Source organism: Lissotriton vulgaris, chromosome 12, assembly GCF_964263255.1.
Source record: "Lissotriton vulgaris chromosome 12, aLisVul1.2, whole genome shotgun sequence".
In the NCBI taxonomy this organism is placed as follows: domain Eukaryota; kingdom Metazoa; phylum Chordata; class Amphibia; order Caudata; family Salamandridae; genus Lissotriton; species Lissotriton vulgaris.
The window spans coordinates 390,247,162-390,267,421 of NC_141700.1; the positions used below are offsets into that span (position 1 = coordinate 390,247,162).

The 20,260-nt window shown below is 42.2% G+C and overlaps 1 protein-coding gene across 3 annotated transcripts in view; it reads left to right on the top strand.

Moving 5' to 3' along the window:
* The window catches only part of NKD1 (NKD inhibitor of Wnt signaling pathway 1), a 215,500-nt gene that overhangs the window by 184,894 nt on the left and 10,346 nt on the right, over positions 1-20,260 (top strand). For all 3 annotated transcript variants that reach the window (XM_086945151.1, XM_086945153.1, XM_086945152.1), the window contains 2 exons: positions 15,846-15,993; positions 17,797-17,881. In XM_086945151.1, the coding sequence (XP_086801277.1) occupies positions 15,846-15,993; positions 17,797-17,881 (233 nt within the window). The remainder of the gene's footprint in view (positions 1-15,845; positions 15,994-17,796; positions 17,882-20,260) is intronic.

Consider the following 20,260-nt stretch of genomic DNA (forward strand, 5'->3'; position numbering starts at 1 on the left):
ATAGCATGACATGAAAGAATAGGTACAGACAGTAAACTCCATACCGTAGAGAATGTAGCAGTTTAAAACGTAGATAGTGTGCAGGCAATAAGTAAAATGAAGAACAGTCAGTGCAAGGTGAAAAGCATGACATAATAAGATAAAAAGCTAATGGATACTAAAGAGAATGAATGAGAAAAAGATAAGTTGACAATAGTAACAGCTTCAAAGACAAGTGTAATATATTATGAGACACCAACAGACAAAGCAGAGAACTGTAATCTAAAATGTGAGTTTAGCTCATGATAAGGCCTTAATAGAACACAAAGCTAGACGCACACGCTCAAGTAATATGAAGGACTGCGTGTCAATGTCATTGGCTAATTCACCTATAATGTGTGTTCAAAAGTTTTTATTCGGAGCATATAAGATATACAGCTGAACAAAATATATTAACAGAATAAAGGATACACACATATAGGGTAAACAAAACAAATTCACCTATAATGTGGACTATAAAGTTGAGCACAGGTTTATAAATCAAAACTATGCAAAGCACGTTGTATAGTTATGACAAAGAGAGCTGACCGTGTTTTTTTGAGAGAACCGCAGTACACATTATCCCTCTGTGTGCAAGAGTAGGCAAGCAACATCAATCTCCTTAGACAGATTGTAGCCCATAAATTAACAATAGCACAGCAATGAGGAAATAGTATTGATCTATATCTACCTGTTAAAAATGCCTTAAATGAACTAGAACAAACCTTTATATGTGTGTGGAGAAACCACAGGAATGCAATTTGTGGTACATACTGATGTTTTCCAGTTCTACTTACTTCAGGAGACATACTGTTGGTTACTCATCATAACAGCAGAGGACTTTCTGGAACATTCAGACAACTTTACTTGGCTATGCAATGCCAACACTCCACTCCAGGAAGTTTACATTGCCCAGAATGGAAGTTAGAGACAGGATTCCTTCACACTGTCTACTCCACCTATTGTGCAGCAAAGCATAGGCATTTGGCTCACTGAACCTCTCTGGTGGTCACAACATGCGAAGGCAGGACACTTTTGGGACTCAGTGTAGTATTCCTCACTCTGTAGACGTGATTGCAGCAGCATATACAAGTATGGTCTTAATGTAATCAGATTGACTAACCCTCTTGTAAGAGGCTGTCCAAAGGAGAACTGCGCCTGAATGAAACTGAATCACCCGAACTTGAGTCATAGACCTTTCTTCATTTTTAGGATTCAGCCTGTATGGGCAGGCACTAGTACATGCAGGGCCGGATTGGTAAGGCGGGCACTCAAGCAACGAGCAATGGGCCAGTATCTGAGTTGCAACTGTGGGCTGCTTTTTTGTCCGGCGTGGTGGCTGTGTCTGTGCTGTTCAGATGCCGCCAGCGGCCCACTGGGGGCCTGAGCAGCCTTTCTGGAGGCAGATTGGTCTCTATTACCTCCCTTTTACCAATGGGGTTGGAAGTGTAATTCCCAGTCTCTCGCTGCGCCAGCCCATTAATTTCTGCAGATTGAGCAGAGGCCATGGGCCTTAACAGAAGTGGCCTCACTTTTATTCAGATGTGGTTAACCATTGTGAACTAATCCATGCAACATTGGATTTTTTTTAATCTACATTCTTTACAATTTCCACCACTTTTTCAAGATGATAAAAATGTCTATTGCCCTTAGGTGCCATCATTGGTTTTCTGATCCACACCCAATCACCTACCTTAATGTGGACCAATTTGCTTCCTCCAACCTTTTTTTACCAGCTAAGGTGACCATTTCTCAACAGTACTTTCACACAACCATTCGGTGTAAAGTTGCACCTGGGAATCCTTCCTCTCATCATAACAAATAGAGTCATAACTGTCAAATTATTCTTAGTCACTCTGTAAGCCCCCACTTCCTTTTTTTTTTTGCAATCCTCCAGTCGCACCCTTTACTAACAGCATCCTAAGTAACCCCCTTGGTCATGTGGTTAAATATCTCCACTGTGACATTTCCACTGGAATTATAGAGACAGGTGGTCTTATGCCTCACACCTACCCTTTCAAAATATGTTTTAGCCGCATTGGAAACCAAACTGCACTGCATTATCACTCAAGAGTACAGCCGGAATCCCTTCTGAACAAAACGTCTTGGTAAATAATTCCAACACAGTGGCAGTATCCACCCTCTGCTATATGTCCACCATAGGCAATTTGGTGAACAGATCTACCAATACAATCACATACTTCTGTGCTTCACCCACAGGACCCACAAATCCACTGCTACACTCTCCCATGGTTGTTTGGGAATTAAACCCTCACTCATGGGTGGTCGTAAAGTACTCAATGTTTTATCTGATGAAGAACAAATACCACAATTCTGGATGGACCTTTCCACTGCTTTATCAACTCCAGACCACCAAAAAGACTCATTTGCAACTGTTTTGATCCCTACTATACCAAAATGGCCCTCATGACAAAGATCCAAAATGATGTTCTGCATCCCAAATGGAGGAATAATCTTGCAACCTCTAAAAACAATATCTCTGTTCACCGACAACTCTGACCTGAACTCACAAAACGGTCTACACTCATCTGGCAAACATGACTTTTTAGGCCAACCATCAGATATGTACTTCAAAATATTTTGCAAAATGTTATCCTCCTTCTGTTTTTACTCCAAATATTTCTGTTTGATGCTCTGAATCATGAAGCAAAGCAACTTCAGAATCATTCCAAGGGTCATCCTCACACACTTCTAAAGGACATGGCATTCTGGACTAACAATCTGCCAACAGGTTGTCCTTCCTTGGAACATATACAATTCTCTAAATGTAATCCTTAATTCATGTCAACAACCTCGCACTTCTGGCCGATGCGGTAATACTCCTTATAGTAGTGAGCAACGTAACTAAGGGCTTATGATCACACCGATTAATAATCGGTCTACCCCATATAAAGGCACGAAAATGGTCAAGTGCCCATGCACAAGCCAATTCTTCCTTTTCTATTACAAAAGACCTCTCTTCTGATGGAGACAATGATCTAGATGCAAATACAATGAAACTCTCCTTTCCTTAAGGCCTGGGCGGTGAATTCTGCTCCGTTTGTGGAGTTTGCAGAGTTTTCTAAACCCGCACTCTGTGGAGCTCACGGAGTGCAGAAAACTCCGCTTCACATAGTACCGCAAAGTTTTTTCCCCATTGGCACTCGCAAACGGTAAGTTCACGAGCACGAGCTGCTGCTTGGGTAGAATTTCTACCCTAGAGGCGAGAAGACCATCACGAACGGCAGTTCGCAATTGCTTTCCTCGACTTTCACGTAGCAAAACTCCACGAACTACGCCCAGGCCTGCTTTCCTTCCGCATCCTTCTGTGTAAGAGCTGCCCCAGTCCTTTATTACAGGCTTTAGTTGTCACATAGCTCTCCAAACTGGAGTCAAAACTGCTCAGAGTAGAAACTGTTTCTAGGTAACCCCTAATGTAACAGAACTCCTCTTCACACAACGGATCCCACACAAACTTCACATGCTTCTTAAGCAACTGCCTAATGTTAAACATCTTTTCTGAAAAATTGGGGATCAATTTCGGACAAAACTCTTCCATCCCCTTCCTTGTTTGTGGGAGGCGGAGCCCCAGTGATTGCATTTATCAAGGAGAGCTTGGGTTTAACCTCCACTTCTCCAATTTCATGTCCCAAATAAGCCACTCTCCTCTTTGCAAACTTGCACTTACTCAGCTCCACAGTCAAACCTTTGCTTTTCAGTATACCGAACGCTTTCTGCAACATCCTTTCATGCTTTGCTCTATTTTCCCCAAAGACAAAAAAGTTTTCCTGGAAATAGAGTACTCCTCACTCCTTCCCAAACAAATTGTGCATGAGCCATTCAAAAACCGCCACTACCAGAAGGCCAAATAGCATACAGTTAAACTGAAAAAACCCAAATGGCATGATGAATGCTGTTATCCACCTGAACCTTGGTGTAAGAGAAACCTGATGATATGCGCTGGAGAGATTAATAGTAAAAAACAATGTGGCCTCCTTCAGACTTGACACCATATCTCTGATTTTAGGTAAAGGAAAGCGATTGATAAAAATGTTGCCATTACTGTGGCATGCTATAACCACCAGAGTAATTCAGTCTGAGCACTACACAGGTTCAATAATGTCAATTTCCTTAAAATTTTCCAATTCTTTCAATGCCTTTTCATGTACCATCATATGTACCATTCTCATTTTGTGAACTTTTGGAAAAAAAATTGCCATCTCAATCCCTACTGAGCTTTCATCGTCTACTACCAATACTTTCTCCACACTGTTCAGGCCCAGAACAATATGTAGTTTGCCTTGATCCTGCCATTCAAGAACAGACGGTCCTCTTTCAGATACGTATAATTCAACCCATGATTGATTGCCTTTAAAGTAAAGGGATAATATTCTGAAACCTAAAAGGCCAATCCTTTCTCGGATAAAACTTTCAGGATTTATATCTGGTGAAGAAAGATGAATGCCAATTTTTTCAACAAATTTGTTCCTCCAAATCTCGTTACTAACTATAGTAAAAGGTGATCCTGAATCTGCATAGATTTTTGTGCATACAGCATCTATAGATATATTGAATTTAGGTTTACCGTCAGGGCTCCTCTCTTCTATATTCAGAACACATATTTCTCGCAAATCCATTACATTGTCCAGCTTCAGAGACTCCCCATCTCGTTCACTATCACACAAGCTTTTCCCTTCATAAATATATTTCACTTTGTATGTCTTCTTCTTGCACACCATAGCATGATAGCCAATAGTGCCACAGCTTCTGCACTTCTGCGTAAGAGTAGAACATTTTTTGCTGTAAGCAAGGTGTTCCTTACTGCCACATCGATAGCACTTCCGGTTGTTGCTTCCACGTTTTTCTTTATTATTACTCTTTTTTTTCATACTCCACTTTGTGAGGCATTACTTTACAGACACAAATCTGTTCCTTGTCGGATTGCTTTAATTCCGAGGCACAGCTCCCTGATATTTCTGTTTTATGCTCCATGGTCAACACCTCCTCCTGTGGAGAATCTCCACTAACCCATATTCATTCTTGTATTGCCAGATTATTGACATGCATGACTAACTGATCTCTAATGAAATCATCATGTATGACACCAAATTTAAAGTCAATGGCCATTTTTTTTAGCTCTGCTACATAGTCATCACCTGACTCGCCTTTATCCTGCATAAGTTAAAAAAATGTATATCGGATCATTCTTATGCACACCTTGGGTGCAAAATATTTGTCCAAATCCTGTAAAGCAGCAATAAACACATTAACGTACCCATCAACTGAAGATTTCAGCATGCGACTATATGTTTTCAAGCCTACAGGACCCAAGAAATGCAAGAGAGTTCATCTTTTTCCATTCCGCTGACATTTTCTTTGACTCATCAAGTGCAGCAATGCAATTCTCCAACAAATATTCCTTCCAATCCACGCACTTCATGGAAATTTCAGATCCTTACAACCAAAATGCATGTGGTGGGCTAATTGAAAAAAATCTGCAGTTCCATATTTTAGTTCCACAAGGATTAGAAAACCTTTTAAGAAACACAACTGCCCCGGACAGATAAAGCACAAGATGATGATGTGTTGAGTACGCAAATGTACTTGTGCCAAAACAGCCTATAAAAGAATATCACGCAAAAACCCTCACCTGTTTCAAGGATGATAATGATAGTCCAGTAAACACACTCAGCTAATGCCTAAATGAAGTGCACTTGATTAAATGTGCCAGATGATGCTGCACACGTAGTCCTCACTGCACCCCCTGTGCAGTCCTCAATGATATCCTGCCGACTCTGTCAATTTCCACACAGGAAAATAGTAAAAATGGCCAAACGAAAAAGGAATGTACCCCAGCACTAAGAAAATAGTCTGTAATAGCATTCTAAAGCAATTTAACATTGTACAAACTACCAGTATTCCAAAAGGATTGAGGCCATCTAACCTTGTTCCAGGCAGGGAAACTCACTCAGACAACTTCTTTCACTGGCATAGCAAAGCTTGCGGGTTAAATTAGAACATTTAATTATTGGTCATGCCCTCTTTCTGGATACTAGGTCCAATCCTGCTATCTATTTTAATCTCAGGCTCTACTTTTCCAATCGAAAGGCCAAAGGTCTAAGAATACCCCTTGCACGTGGGCAAAGTTTTTTCACAGAATTGTGGCAAACCTATAATTACAGAGGGACAGGGTGATGCATGTCTAAATGTTTGTAAACAGTGAGTGATCTCTTCCCCATTTGCACATCTGGAGGGGAGTGGAGGTATGATTCCTAAAAGAGAAAGGACATATTCTGTCCTAGTTCCTTTGTAGTCCCGGTTGTTTATAATTTAGGTATGATGGCTTTCATCGAGCAGGATCAGATGCAGGGGGGGGCGAATTTGGTGCCGACCGAGATAGCGGCACCCAGCTTGTGGTCCCACCCGGTACGCACCCTGTGGTCCCACCCGGTACGCACCCTGTGGTCCACAGTACAGTTAATTTGAGGGCCTTCTGGCTCTCGATCTGGTGGGCGAAAGTGTGACCTACTTAAGACTCCCCTGGGGAGCTAAGGAGCCACTGGAGCTTCCACCAAGCCTCAATCGGCAGCGTCGCTGCAGTGGGCGTGCCGCCTAGACCTAATCGCTGCTCTGGACGATTGTGGCAGCTTCATGGACCCTCCTCAGTTCCTGACTGCCACAGTGGTTGCCTCTTTTATCACTGTTGACCGCAAGACTGCTTCACAGCCAACCCCTTCAAGATGTCCCAATCTTGTTGCCTACAGTCCTGCTGAAAGTGCCTGGCTGCCATCTGCTGACATGACAATATGTCTAATCGTAGGACCTGTGCAACTGCCCACATACCTTCTGACCTGCGCCTCTGGTGGAGACTGCTGGGACCACCTTCAACTTCATCAGAGGCTGCCTGCTCTCTCCTGTAATTGTGACTGGTGTGCCTGCGGCATTCTTGTGACACTCGCCACCTCCTAGGCTCCCCTTGCCTCATCCACAGATCCTGGCTCTTGTTTCCCTCCTGAAGTGGCGCCTGCAAATCTTCTTCTTTGCTCAGTGACTATGAGACCACATCAGAAATTTGACTCTGGCGTGCTCCTATTGTGCCCTTAGCTGAGACCTGGCAGGCGGTTCCTACACCTGAGATTCCTTAGGTGAGTGCTTGAGCCCCACTCTGCTATGCATGCCAGCCATACCATGATACCTGCATAACCCACGTCGAGGATGGCTTCTTGTGACCTTTAGTCACTTCCACCTGCACTAAGCCTTATTCCACAGTACTGCTTTAGAGGCCCTATGGAATTCAGATTTCCTACTTCAGGCCCTCCTACTAGAGTGTTGTGCAGGCTATTCACGGACGAACCAATCCACAATGGGGTGCCCCTCGTAGAGTTGTGCAGGTGGCCAACGACAAACATGCAGAGCACTTGGCTTCCCCTTCTGGTCCTGACCCTCTGCTCCCAGATCTTCCTGTAGGGGTGCCTGCCCGCCACCAGCAACCCAACTCCCAACCTCTGTCAGGTGGGTCACTTAGATGCTTCTGCTGCTTCTCCATGCTGCCACCTCAACCTGCGGCATGCCAATTGCTTTTCTCAGAGGCACGCACTAAGTCCCAGGACACCTGCGCTTTATCATCAGTGCAGCGCTCCCTCTCCTCAAAGAGTATGGATGCTTGGATGAAGGAGAATTGCCATTGGAGCCGTCCTCTCCACCATGAATGATAAAATGACTGACTTCACTGTGAAGGTGAAGTCCCTTTGGACTGAGGTGACTGCCTTTCACACGCATTTGGACACCTTGGATGCTCGAGTGGACCAATTGGACTCTCAGTACAAGACTTTACTGGATTGGGGAAAGGACATTGATTTTCTCCTCCACAAAGTTACAGACTTGGAATGCATGTTTTGAAGGGACAATATCCATACTTTTGGGTTTCAGAAAGGGGCAGAGAGGGTTCACATGCTGGTCTTTCTGAAAGATTTGAGGCCCAAGATGCTTGATTTCCGCTTCCTGAACCCTTGGAGTTTCAGAGGGCATATAGGGTCTTCTCCCATGCTACAATGCAAGATAACCCCCGATTACTGCTTGCCTCCTGCGCCACCAGAATGCCTGAGTTGTCCTTCTTGTGGCAAAGCAAGCACCAACTCTGCTGGTCCATGAGGTCCACAGCATCACCTTTGCAGCAGACTACTCGCAGGCTACCAACAACAAACGCAAGAAATTTGTGGTGCTGCAACTCCCGCTTCATCGCTGGGACTTCAAATATGTCCTCTTCGACCGAGCGAAAATGAAAGTCACCTGGGATGGAGAACTCAGACATTGTTTGATCTGGGGAAACTGGAGGCTTTCCCGGATTACTTCAAACACTCCTCCATGGACACAAGAGATACCCTGGATACCATGACTGACACACCATGCTTGGATAGTTGCAGGTCCTGGCCCTCTCCTTGTCAGAGGCCACATTATCCCCAGTCCTTAAGGCACAGGGAGTCCGTCTGCAATGGCCTTGGCCAGGTGGTTGAGACCCTAAATAGGGGACGGGAGTCAGAAAGCTCCTGTTCACAGCCCCTAGCAGATGACAACCCACTAATAGTTGATTCTACCACCTCTAGTCCTATGTTCTGCCCATTTTGTTTCTGGCTTTTGCTGCCGGATCTCCTCTGTGGCTTGCCAGTGGAAGGACTCCCCCACCCATCAGCCCCCTGATGCAGCTCTACCCTGTGTAGTGACTTTGGGATGGCCTCATCTATTCTAAGCCCCGAACCTGAGATCACCACTCTGCGGGACCCCACACTCTGGTATGCTGCCCCACCTTTTGCCGCCAGCGATCTCACGGTTCCCCCGCCTTTTTCAATGGCTCCCCTACTACAGTACTCCCCAGAGATGATACTATACCTCTGCTTCTTTATCCCTGTGGGGGATTGCTGTTACCTGCTGACGTGTCCCCTACTCCCCAGACAAGTTCCGTGGCTCCTGGTGTTGGTTGCCTCCACCTCCCGGTCCCAGTGCATTTGTCCAGGGCCCAGGGAAGCATAGCACCACCAAGCACAGGATTAAGCTCCAGACATAAAAGAGTGTTTATTTTCTCTTTCCTTCCCCAGTTTGAATGCCCCATCCCTTCCCTACCTTCCTTCCCGATACAGAAACCCATTGGTAATGATATATAACAATAGACACAATACTCAATATTTTATTTACATCAACCACAATTGATAGACAAAAGAGAGAGAGGGAAAAAAACAAATGGACACTGTACTATGAAGATCAATTCAATTCTTCATATTTCTTTTAACAAAAAAAACGCATTTGCATACAATTAATGCATTTTGGTTGCTCCTTTAAGTGCATGAGAGCAAGCGCTTGTAGGAGTGCTCAAGTGATGTGAAAGAAGAGAAAAAGATGAATCTGAAAGTTATAGACAACAATAAGAGCAGCGACAAGGACAGTGTCACTAAAGTAAGCCTGTCAAGAAAGGTCTAAAATATATACAGAAAAAGAGGCTGATCAAACAAAGCACATCTGTTTTTAGGATAATAAGAAAACAATCCAGGCTCGTATAGTTATGTCATCGAATGGATCACTTCTCACAGTTGCTATATTACTGAGTGAGAGAAAGGATGCTTGTGACTTGAATACCTTTCAGCTAGTGACCCCTCTTTTTGAGTAGTTAGGGATGCCTCTGAACCTGACACTATACACACAAGCCAGTGACCAATTCTGATTCATTAATTTATAGACTCTTCTGTCCATGGATTCACATTCATTTTGCTGTGAATAGGTGGTACACTTGGATTCTTAAACTTGATTGGATCTCCCGCCTGCACGGAAGACTAGATAAGGAACCTATCTGCCCATTCATGCACTCACTGAATAAGGAACCTATTGGCCCATCCATGCTCTCAGATTGTGCATGACTCCTCCACACCACTGAAGGTTGCTCGCGGTCCTTCTTTTATGTCCGGGTGAATACCCAACAGTTAGGTCTTTAATTGCCACACTTATTATCCAGAGCGAAACATTGAAGACATAACTATACAAGCCCGGATTGTTTTCTTATTATCCTAAAGACAGATGTGCTTTGAACATTAACTGGCATGCTTCATCATATGAGCCACTCCTTCTCCTTCAAACACTGTTGCTGATGAGATCACAATGAGCTCTTTATGGAATGAATTAATGTGTGAGGTAGTCAACAAGTGAATTAAAAATTGTATATTGGGTGGATAGAACGTCTTTATTGTTGTCTCTGGAGCACATGATTAACCCCTTCGATGCCGGTGACAAAGCCAGCTCGTCATGGGCATTACCTGCGCTGCGCGCATGACGAGCTGGCTTTGTCACGTAACGCGGGATTTTTGAAATTCCAGCGTGCAGCGGGAAAACCCACTAGCGCGCATGCGGTTAAAAATAAGGGAACTGTAGGAGCTATTAAGGCCCCCTATGTCTTATTTTCATGGTCAACATGTTTTTGAACTCTTTAAATGCCTCTCTAGCCGAATTGCATTCCTTAGGTTAGGTGTGAACCTTACACTTTCTCTATATGGGTAGCTAACCCTAATCTTGAGTGCATTTGTGGAAAACTTGTATAGGGATTAGTGATATTCTGAGAAAGTGAGAAGTGAAAGTGTTTGCCAGTCAGAAAAGTCAGTTTCCCAGCTTTGATAGAGTTTCAAGCTGGACTGTGTAGCATTGCCCAGAAGGGAGGGAAAGAGCAATAACAGAATTCAAGATAGTTGAGGTGCAGGTATATGCTGGTGTTCCTACTGTTAGGCTTTCTCTTCTCTTCCTTTCCCTCCAGTATCTGTAAAGCCAATAGATCTGGCATTCGTGTGCAAAACAGCATAATTTTACAAGCGTTAGCACATTAAAGCCAGACCGATAGGCTTTACCATTTGTTTTTAGGTCGAACATTCGAGACCTCTTGTATATACTTTAGTATATACTTATATGTGTATGCACTTTATGGGCTCTGGAGACCAGCTCTAGGACTTGTCTGCTTCCGCTTAGGGACTTTTTTTCTGTTCAACTGCCTCTATTCAACTGTTTTGATAGAAAACGACCAGCAGAGGTCAGTAAAACACCAGAATTGCATTCTGCTTGTTCAACTGCCTCTATTTAACTGTCATGATGAAAAACGACCAGTAGAGGTCAGTAAAATACCAGAATTGCTTTCTGCTTAGGGACTTTTTTTAAAAAAAAATCTGGAAACTGCCTAAATTTAACTTTTTTGATAGAAAATGACCAGCAAAGGTCAGTAAAATACCAGAATCACTTTAGAATTCTCTAGATTCCAGTCCATAGTAATTGTCTACCACAAACACTCGTAGACAATAATATATTTTTCAAATCTTATATTTCAGTGATATGACCACCAAAGGACCTGATTTTATATTAAAAACAGAGTAATGAACAGGCAATATTTCTCTCCATGTGTTCCCATACCTGGTGTGTCACGCAGTTTGGTACTTACTTTGCCTCCATGTTAAAGAACAGTAGATGTTTCATGCACCCAGGCTAATGTGCTGCACAGTTAATTACATATAAGATCCCAAAGGCGAGACCGATTACGTTGCAAGTGCTTTTTTCTTTTTATCCTAAAGTCATCCAACAGTTCCTGATTTCTTCAAGTCTGGTCCTGAATTATTTGACTACATGTATTTTCTGGGTTGCTTTAATCCTGCCATTGTAGTAAGTGCTGGTTGTGTGCCTTGTTTTTTCTACAGCTGCCTCTCTCCTCAGTCTTAGAAGTTTTTAACCAGGGGGCCTATCCTTCTCTCACTCTTAAAAGTTTTTAGCTAGGGGCTTTTCCTTCTCTCAGTCATAAAGATTTTTAGCTAGGGGTCTTTTCCTTCTCTTAGTCTTAAAGTTTTTTAGCCAAGGGGCTTTTCCTTCTCTCAGTTTTAAAAGTGTTTATCCAGGGGGCTTTTCCTTCTCTCAGTCTTAAAAGTTTTTAGCCAGGGGGCTTTTCCTTCTCTCAGTTTTAAAGGTTTTTAGCCAGAGGGCTTTTCCTTCTCCCAGTCTTAGAGTTTTTTAGCCAGGGGGATTTTCCGTCTGTCAGTCTTAGAGGTTTTTAGCCAGGGGTAAATGTTTTTAGCTACAGAACTTTTCCTTCTCTCAGTTTTAAAAGTTTTTAGCCAGGGGGCTTTTCCTTCTCTTAGTCTTAAAAGGTTTTAGCCAGGGGGCTTTTCCTTCTCTCAGTTTTAAAGGTTTTTAGCCAGGGGGCTATTCCTTCTCCCAGCCTTAGAGGTTTTTAACCAGGGGGATTTTCCGTCTTTCAGTCTAAGAGGTTTTTAGCCAGGGGGCTATGTTTTTAGTTATGGAACTTTTCTTTCTCTCAGTCTTAAAAGGTTTTAGCTAGGGGACTTTTCCTTCTCTAAGTCTTAAAAGTGTTTAGCTAGGGACTTTTCCTTCTCTAAGTCTTAGAGGTTTTTAGCTAGGGGACTTTTCCTTCTCCTAGTCTTAAACGTTTTTAGCTAGGGGACTTTTCCTTCTCTAAGTCTTAAAAGTGTTTAGCTAGGGACTTTTCCTTCTCCAAGTCTTAGAGGTTTTTAGCTAGGGGACTTTTCCTTCTTTGCGTCTTAGAGGTTTTTTGGCCAGGGGGATTTTACTTCACTTCGTTTTCGAAGTTTTTAGCCAGGGGGCTTTTCCTTCTTTTTTAGTAGCCCCTTCATGAAGGTACTAGTGATTTCGACTTATATTTGACTTGAGAACTGACAAAGTGACTGCTGAGAGCTGTCAGCCCTTCCTCGAGCACCCCTAAAAGATATCTAAGGAGTGACCATTGTGACAAGCCCTGGGAAGCACATTAATAGTTAATATTCCGTTTCAGTAATGGAATGCCATAATCTATTACTAGGGTGTAAAGGCCAACAGTGCATGTGAATGCACAAACTCTTTAGTACAGCAGCGTTTTCTTTTCCTTTATGTTTCTGGTTTCACAATCCAAGTTGTTCTAAATAAAAAAAAAAGCAGTTGAGCCACCTCTGAGAGAGAGAACGAACCACGGGGCTTTTTTTGGGGTCTATTTATCAAACTGCGCCCTTGTGGATGAAATATATTTTTCGCTTGGAAAAAAAAAATTCTATTTTAAACCTATATGGATGGAAAAACGAATCTGTTCAGTAGATAGAGTTTTAGACCATAGATTAAAATATCACATCACTGTACATAATTTATGTTATGTTTACCCAACTCAAAGGGGCTCAGTGTTTGATCTTTTAAGGATGATCAGTCTTGTTTGGCATTAGATCTGTGATGTGCAGGTAGCTACTGATCCTGGCAGCTAATTTATTCAACAGACATTCTGCCTAGGATGATTCAACGTCTTAGGCAAATCCATAATGCTTCATTGGTTAGACAAAAATATAAGTCGTAAAGCTAACATAAGCTACCTTTGAAGCACAGTTGTATTGAATGGAATATGCCACAAATCCCAGAGTAAATCTAGTACAATGATTGTGAATGATTCTGCTGTCTATGTAAGTGGTGACTTTTTGAGTACTTTATAACTCTTTAGCACATAATTATTTCTTGAAGTCGGAATAATTTACGATACATTATTTTCTGTATCTGTCTAACGACAGAAGGACGCGTGGCAAGACGAGCAGACAGTTTTTACAGCTAAATATTGTCTATGTATTATTAGCAAAAATCGGATTGTTGAATTGCCAGAATCTTATGACGTTTACCACTTTAACTGTGTAATGCAATTATAAGTTGAGTGTAACATCTGAAGTTTCAGTACACCGTCGGAAAACTCTGAAATAGAGGATTCAACCTTTAACCACAATCTTTTATTTCTCATCATACACCTAAACATACTTCAATTTATTTACCAAAGCCCCTCGATAAAGGTTTCCAACCGTAATTTGCGGGAAAAACATGTGTCATCTTGTTTTACTGAGAGCTACTATAATTATTATGTGTTTGTATAGTGTGGAAATCAGTAGTCTTTTATTACCTATTGTAGGCACTGTGCAGTTCCTTGAAGCTATGCAAGAGGAATCTTTTGGATAACCTGTTCAATTTCCTGCTTTGTTGGCCTTTGACATTTTTTAACCCCTTCAGCATACTTTCTCAGCCCTTGTGACATTAAATTAACAACGGTAACATTGTTATACACCACACACATGCATAGCGAAAAGTAGATATTTACTAAAACCTTACAATGGCTTGCTGTATGCATACAGGTAGCCGTACATTAGGGCATTTAAAACGCAAAATTCATTCTAGCTTGATATTGTTGCCCTGTTTCTTTTCGTAAATTGGCCACCTCTGAAAGAGATTCTTGAGGATTTCAGAGTGATTTAGGCCATTTTAATTTAATTTCCAAATGTTCACGTTTTAAAACCAGTCCAAAATATTATTGAATTTGCTTCTGAAAAGATATGTATGTAATTTTATTCTATTTTATTTTAGAGTTTTGTGTAGCGCAAACAAGACCCAAATGGGTGACAGTGCCCTTTACAGGAATAAACAAGTAATTAAAATAAAAATAAAAAATACAAGTGGGAAGAGGTTTAAATGTGCAAGGTATAAGACATGAAGACCGTAGTTACACAAACAAAAATATTGATATAGAACAAAGTCCATACGTGTGTCCGGGTAATATGTAGAGGGTTGGGGAATGGCATAGTGCAACGCGGCACTCAGTGGAATGGGTGATGCCTCAATAGCATGGAACGTTGAGTAACCAAGCAATGTCAGGGCTCAGAGTGAGAGGACTCTCTTGGATAGTAGAAGTTTGAGTTCTTTCCTGAAAGTGTATGTGGATGGGTTGCGTCTAGTCACCAGAGGGGGAGAGTTCTAGATTTTAGAGCCATTCTGGAGAAGGATCGCTTGTAAGTTTTCTATTCCTTAATCTTGTGTGGCTTAATAAGTAGGGAGCTGCTGTTTCTAGAGGTTCTTGTTCCACCAGCTGGGGTTAATTTCTGGGTTAGGTAGGATGGGGTGTTGTGGTGCAGTACTTTGTGGGTAATGCAGGCAATTTAAAGCTGGATCCTTGTCTCAAAGGATAGCTATTTCGGAGAACGGAGGTCCGGTGGGATATGATCTCTGTTTATAGAGCCTTTGATAAGCTTTGCTATAGTGTTCAAGGTAGCCTTCAATGGAGCAACATTAGTTTTCGGAAGGCCCATAAGGGTATCGCTACCATTGTCTAATTTCGATATATCCAGTTATTTGACCACAGTTTTGGGATCTACTATGGGAAGCAAAGGCTTAAATGTCCTCAGTACATGTAGTTGATGGAGCTGATGTGATTTTACTTGGAGGGTGTATTGTCTGGAGTTACATCCAAGGGATTTTCTTGGGTCAATGATGTGAGGGGTACATTTCAGGGCAGTGAGATGTGGTAGTCACTCTTTGATAACAGGAGGAATGCTGGGCGGCTAGACACAGTAGAAATTCAGCTTCTGTGGCATTAAGTTTATAGTATAGGCTGGTTTTTCCCAAAATATTTCAGGTGAATGTAAGATAGCTCTAACATTGATACAGAGACGGGTTTCCATATCTGCCTAGGTACTGACCTCCTTATACCTCATGTGCTTGCTTAGAGCTTAACATATCATCTTGAGACATGCAAGTTAGGAGTACTCGAGAGAGTAATCTTAGGTGAGATCTACCTAGTTTTAAAATCTGGTCTTTTAATTCGCTACTCTAAATTGCGAATAAAGAATCAACCTAGTTCCTGTGCAGAACAAACTGACCCACTATTATTGTTGGTAATAATCTCCATCATTCTGATTTGACTTCCAGTTCTTTTCTGTTATTCCTTCGCTCTTGTTGTGGCTGACTTTTACAAACCATACACATGCTTGTCTTCTGTCCCACTATAGGATATTACCAGCCTCCTCCACACCATCTATGAGGTAGTTGATTCTTCAGTAAATCACTCTCCTAGCCCCAGTAAGACCTTGCGGGTGAAGCTTTCTGTGGCACCAGATGCCAGCCAGAAGAAGAAGACCATACTGCTCAACAATGCGGGTAAGCAACACCGTAATGAAAAGCCAAGTATTTAATAATCCATTGATTCTGTTTTCACGGGATCTGTTCCCTGTTAATTGTTTGTGGATTCAAGCGAAACACACATACTGCTGCCACTAATTGTTTTATTGATGCCTTTCAAATCTGCATTGCAAAACAAAGAAAGTGCAGCATAAGTGATCATTTTTATATACCTACTAAATTAACTTTGTTAATTTTTGGTGATGCGTAAAGCAAATCATGTAGTAGATTTTCAAGTAGGCAACTGTTTTCTTTTAGAGTGGGAAGTCTTTCAATAGTGTGACTTAGACCAATCTGTGTGTGTCCATCTCTCAGTATATTGTTGCTGTTTTGTCCAGCGCATGGTATCACCTACCCTGAATTCAGGCCAGTGTCACATACAAACATCCAGAAAGGTTCTGTATGGTACTTTAGAAATGTTGTTGGCCAGTACGAAACAAGAACTGTGAAACAGGCATAGTTTGGAGCAGATTTGTCTGCTGTATATGCTTACATTAAGACTAACCCATTACTTTGTTGAGTGCCAGTCATTTGTTCAATTAAAAAACTTTAACACATATATACTCCACACTGTGCATCTCACCACCCACCTGAACCGGAATACTGTGTCAACGTATGCTGGGGGCAGCTATTTATTGCAGTACTCATCAATTTTATTTGGTAGTTAATCTACTCCCCCGGGGCAGGAAGTGGGTGTTCCAGAGTGTAAATACCTTGAAACATAAGTAAGCTCCTACAAGCAGTTGATTTTTGTGAGTACTCACAGAGCTTTTAATGCACATTTCCACCAAAGTGATAGTCATTTACTCCTGTCAAGGGAAGCAGTACATCTCTATTCAATTTTGAGATGGGAAGTGAACAACCACAAAGTTGGTGGACGTGCATAATGAAAATCAGTTTGGGCAGGGAAAAGGGTGTGGCCAGACACTACATCATATCCCAGAAAAGTTTGCTCCTTTGCATCATTGTACATGAAGTCCACAATTTGCACTCCCCTCAGTGTTGACTCAACTGACTTTACCAAATCTGCTCAGTGTATTTTGTTACTTTATGGCCACACCCTTTTCCCTGCCCACTCTGATTTTCATGACCTCCTCTACCATTTATCTCACATTCCTAATGTTCCTTTTTGTTAATATTGCATTCCGGCCCATTGATTACACTTCATCCGGTGGGAGATTCCGCCCCGGATGTGAAGATTCCGGCCCGGTTGCAGAGATTCTTGCCCGAGATTCCAGCCCGACTGCGGACGTAAAGATTAAGCTAGTAAATGGGTTCTGTAAATACCAAATGTTGTTAATTTAACCTTTTGTTTCAGATTGCCTTTGTGAATCTGGCCCTTACTTTCTACCAGGCACTATGACCAAAACTGGAGTTTTGCTTGAGCTCAGCATTAAAGTCAAGGGTCTTATTGCTGTTTGGGTCTTTACACATTAATCTGCACCAATTGGGGTGTAGGGGTAGATCTGGGGAATTGGAGAAGGAGGTTGAACAATAGGGGGTGGGGGGGTGGAACTGAATCCACTCTGCCCATGTGTACTAACACCATCTGGCCCTCACTGCTTGTTAAAAGTGAATCTAAGAAAACTAAGGTGCCCTGTCAATGATGCTACCAGCTATTGGACTAGGGAAAAGATTTCCAGAGAACATTAAAACAAAAAATTGGGACATCAGCGCAGAATCAGATCAGAAAGATTGAAAAAGTGAAAGGGTGACTGCACTAAGATATGATTCTTACGTGATACATTTTCAAACCAGGGCTTGTCGTGTTTTTTTGAGCAGATCTTCAAACTTCAAGGCAAAGGACAGAGAGCAAAGCAAATGAAGAAATGCGGAGCTCAGAAAAGAAACAGCGACCATCACTCAGGTAAGGGTCTCAAGCACATCCAACGTATGTTATAAAAGTGGTTTCTTGTGTTTCATATGACTCTTAACACTGCAGTCTTCAGCTTGTTTCTACGCGTCGTGTCCTGCTGCAGAAAGGGTTTTAAAATCAATAAATGCAAGACGAGTGTTTAGAAATTGTTTTCCATGGACAATGGCAGAAATTGGAATTTAATACTTTGTAAAATACAAAGTAACGCTGCCCTTGTACAACTTATAAAAATCCATATGTTGCGAATACAGGAACAGACCTATAGAAATTTACCAAGTCTACCTGGTGTATTTCGTTACTTTCCATGGCAATAAAGTCTATAGGGTTAGATTTGCTTTCTTGCTGCTGTAGATTTCTGTATCACTTACACATAAATAAGATCTATTAATGGGCCGGCAATGAAAATTAACAAGGCTTTAAATGCGCTGGTACTGAGTACCTGCACTTCTTTAAGGAGAGTACCTGCACTTTTCAGATCTGATGCAATACATTTAATGGGAGTATACCGGCATTTCTCAGGAGCAAATAGATACTATGAATAGAGAGTAACCGCACTTGTGTATTTCCATATGTAGGTACAATTTATCAAAAATTATTGAGAAATGGCTGGCAAATACGTGGGAAGTTTGTTTCCAGGAGACGTGTATTGCGCCTAATCCATAGGTACATATTGCTTGCAAATACGTTTGCCAGTGCCACAAATGTTCCATTATTGAGTGTTCTCCCTCTTCTTGTGTTCCTTAAAGGGTTGTTAGTTGCATAAGATAAATAAGCAGCAACTATGGCTTGTATATAATATTGAAAAAGCTTCCACTGAAACCCCTGGTGACACCATAACAATGTTGCTGCTCCTGAGTTTCAAAAAGAGAAGGCTAATCCAGAGAGAAAATTACTCACTTTAAAGGATTTCCCTTTCCCCCTACAACGCTCACCTGGCATGACGTTATGACATAACTTCCTAAATAGTGAGAAGTGAGCAGTGTGAGCACACGCACTCATATGTGCCTGCTGTCACTGCAGTCCAGAAAAAAGGACCGCCTGTGCCAGGGTACAAAACAGAACCCGGTAGAGTCAGATACCCATTTCGAGGCCTCTGTTAAAAAAATGCCGGTGCTGAGTACCGGTGAGACCCGGCCCACTTAAAGCCTTGGTTCTTTTCTATGCTGAGATAAACACCTGGATGGCACCGTACAAGGAAATTCTTGCATCACAAAACACGAAAAACAATTACTTTCAAGTGCCTAATTGTTGAGGAGAAAAAAAAAGTTACGTGTTTGGAAGTCTTCACGTATCTCTCGTCAGTAAACGCTCCTCTGTCGTCGCGCGGCCCCTCGTGCCGTGTCAGTCGGAATACCTTCTGCTCAGAGGAGTCGGCACATAGCAGCTCCTTTCATGCACAGCTGCAGGTACAGTTACCGCTCCCCGGAGATTAGATAAAGCCTGCATACTTGAAGCCTCTTCTAAAGGAATGTACAATATTTTCGATTCCTGTCTCGAGCAGGCCTGGTTCCTCTGAGAAAAGCATTGTCGTGTCAGTGGCGGCAAGATTAGCCATCAAAGGGCGGACCGGGCCTCTTATCGCCTCCTGTCTTTACCTCCAGGAATGCCATTCGCGGAGTAGTCAGTCTCTGCCAATCAACTGAGTTCGTAAGACATACGCCGTATGCGAGGCTTTGATCCCACTTCCTATTTTATTCATAACATACAATAATACCCCCTGACAGATGACAGAAAAACATCTGTCACTTACTACAGTTGCACAAAAGAAAAGTTAGCTTCACAAGTTCGAGAACCACTTGTGTAACAGATGTGGGGCGCTGGCATCACCCAGCGGAACTTTTTAAATTTTCTGGAGTATACTTTGTGTCAGTTTCCTGCCTCCCTTTGATTTTATTATTTATTTTAAGGATTTGTGAAGTGCCCACATCACAGTGACGCCAGAGCGTGAGCGAAAAGGGCAGAGGGAGGGCGAAGAGTCAGTTTTTTCAAAAGAACCGTTGGCTGGAGGTCAGCAGACATTATTTGTGGTCTGGCACGGTTAGGAACATCTTAAGGATTTTGGGGGCCGTGGGCCAAACAAATTTTGGGGAACCCTGTTCAGAACAACTTTAAATTTAATATCCAATTTCAGATTTTTCATGACCTCTTTGGCCAGGTCACTGACAGCGCAGAAGCACACACGACGTCCACATTTAAAATGTGTTTACATCTAATATATAGGTATGGTGACTTGTTTTTTCAATGTTCAACACAGCAGCAGCTCACTAATATAACTGCAAATAATGTCTGTAATGCCCTCCCATTTCGAATAAGTGAGGTCCTGTTTTGAGCTAAAATAACCTTTACGGATACAGCGCCGGGATGCCCCTG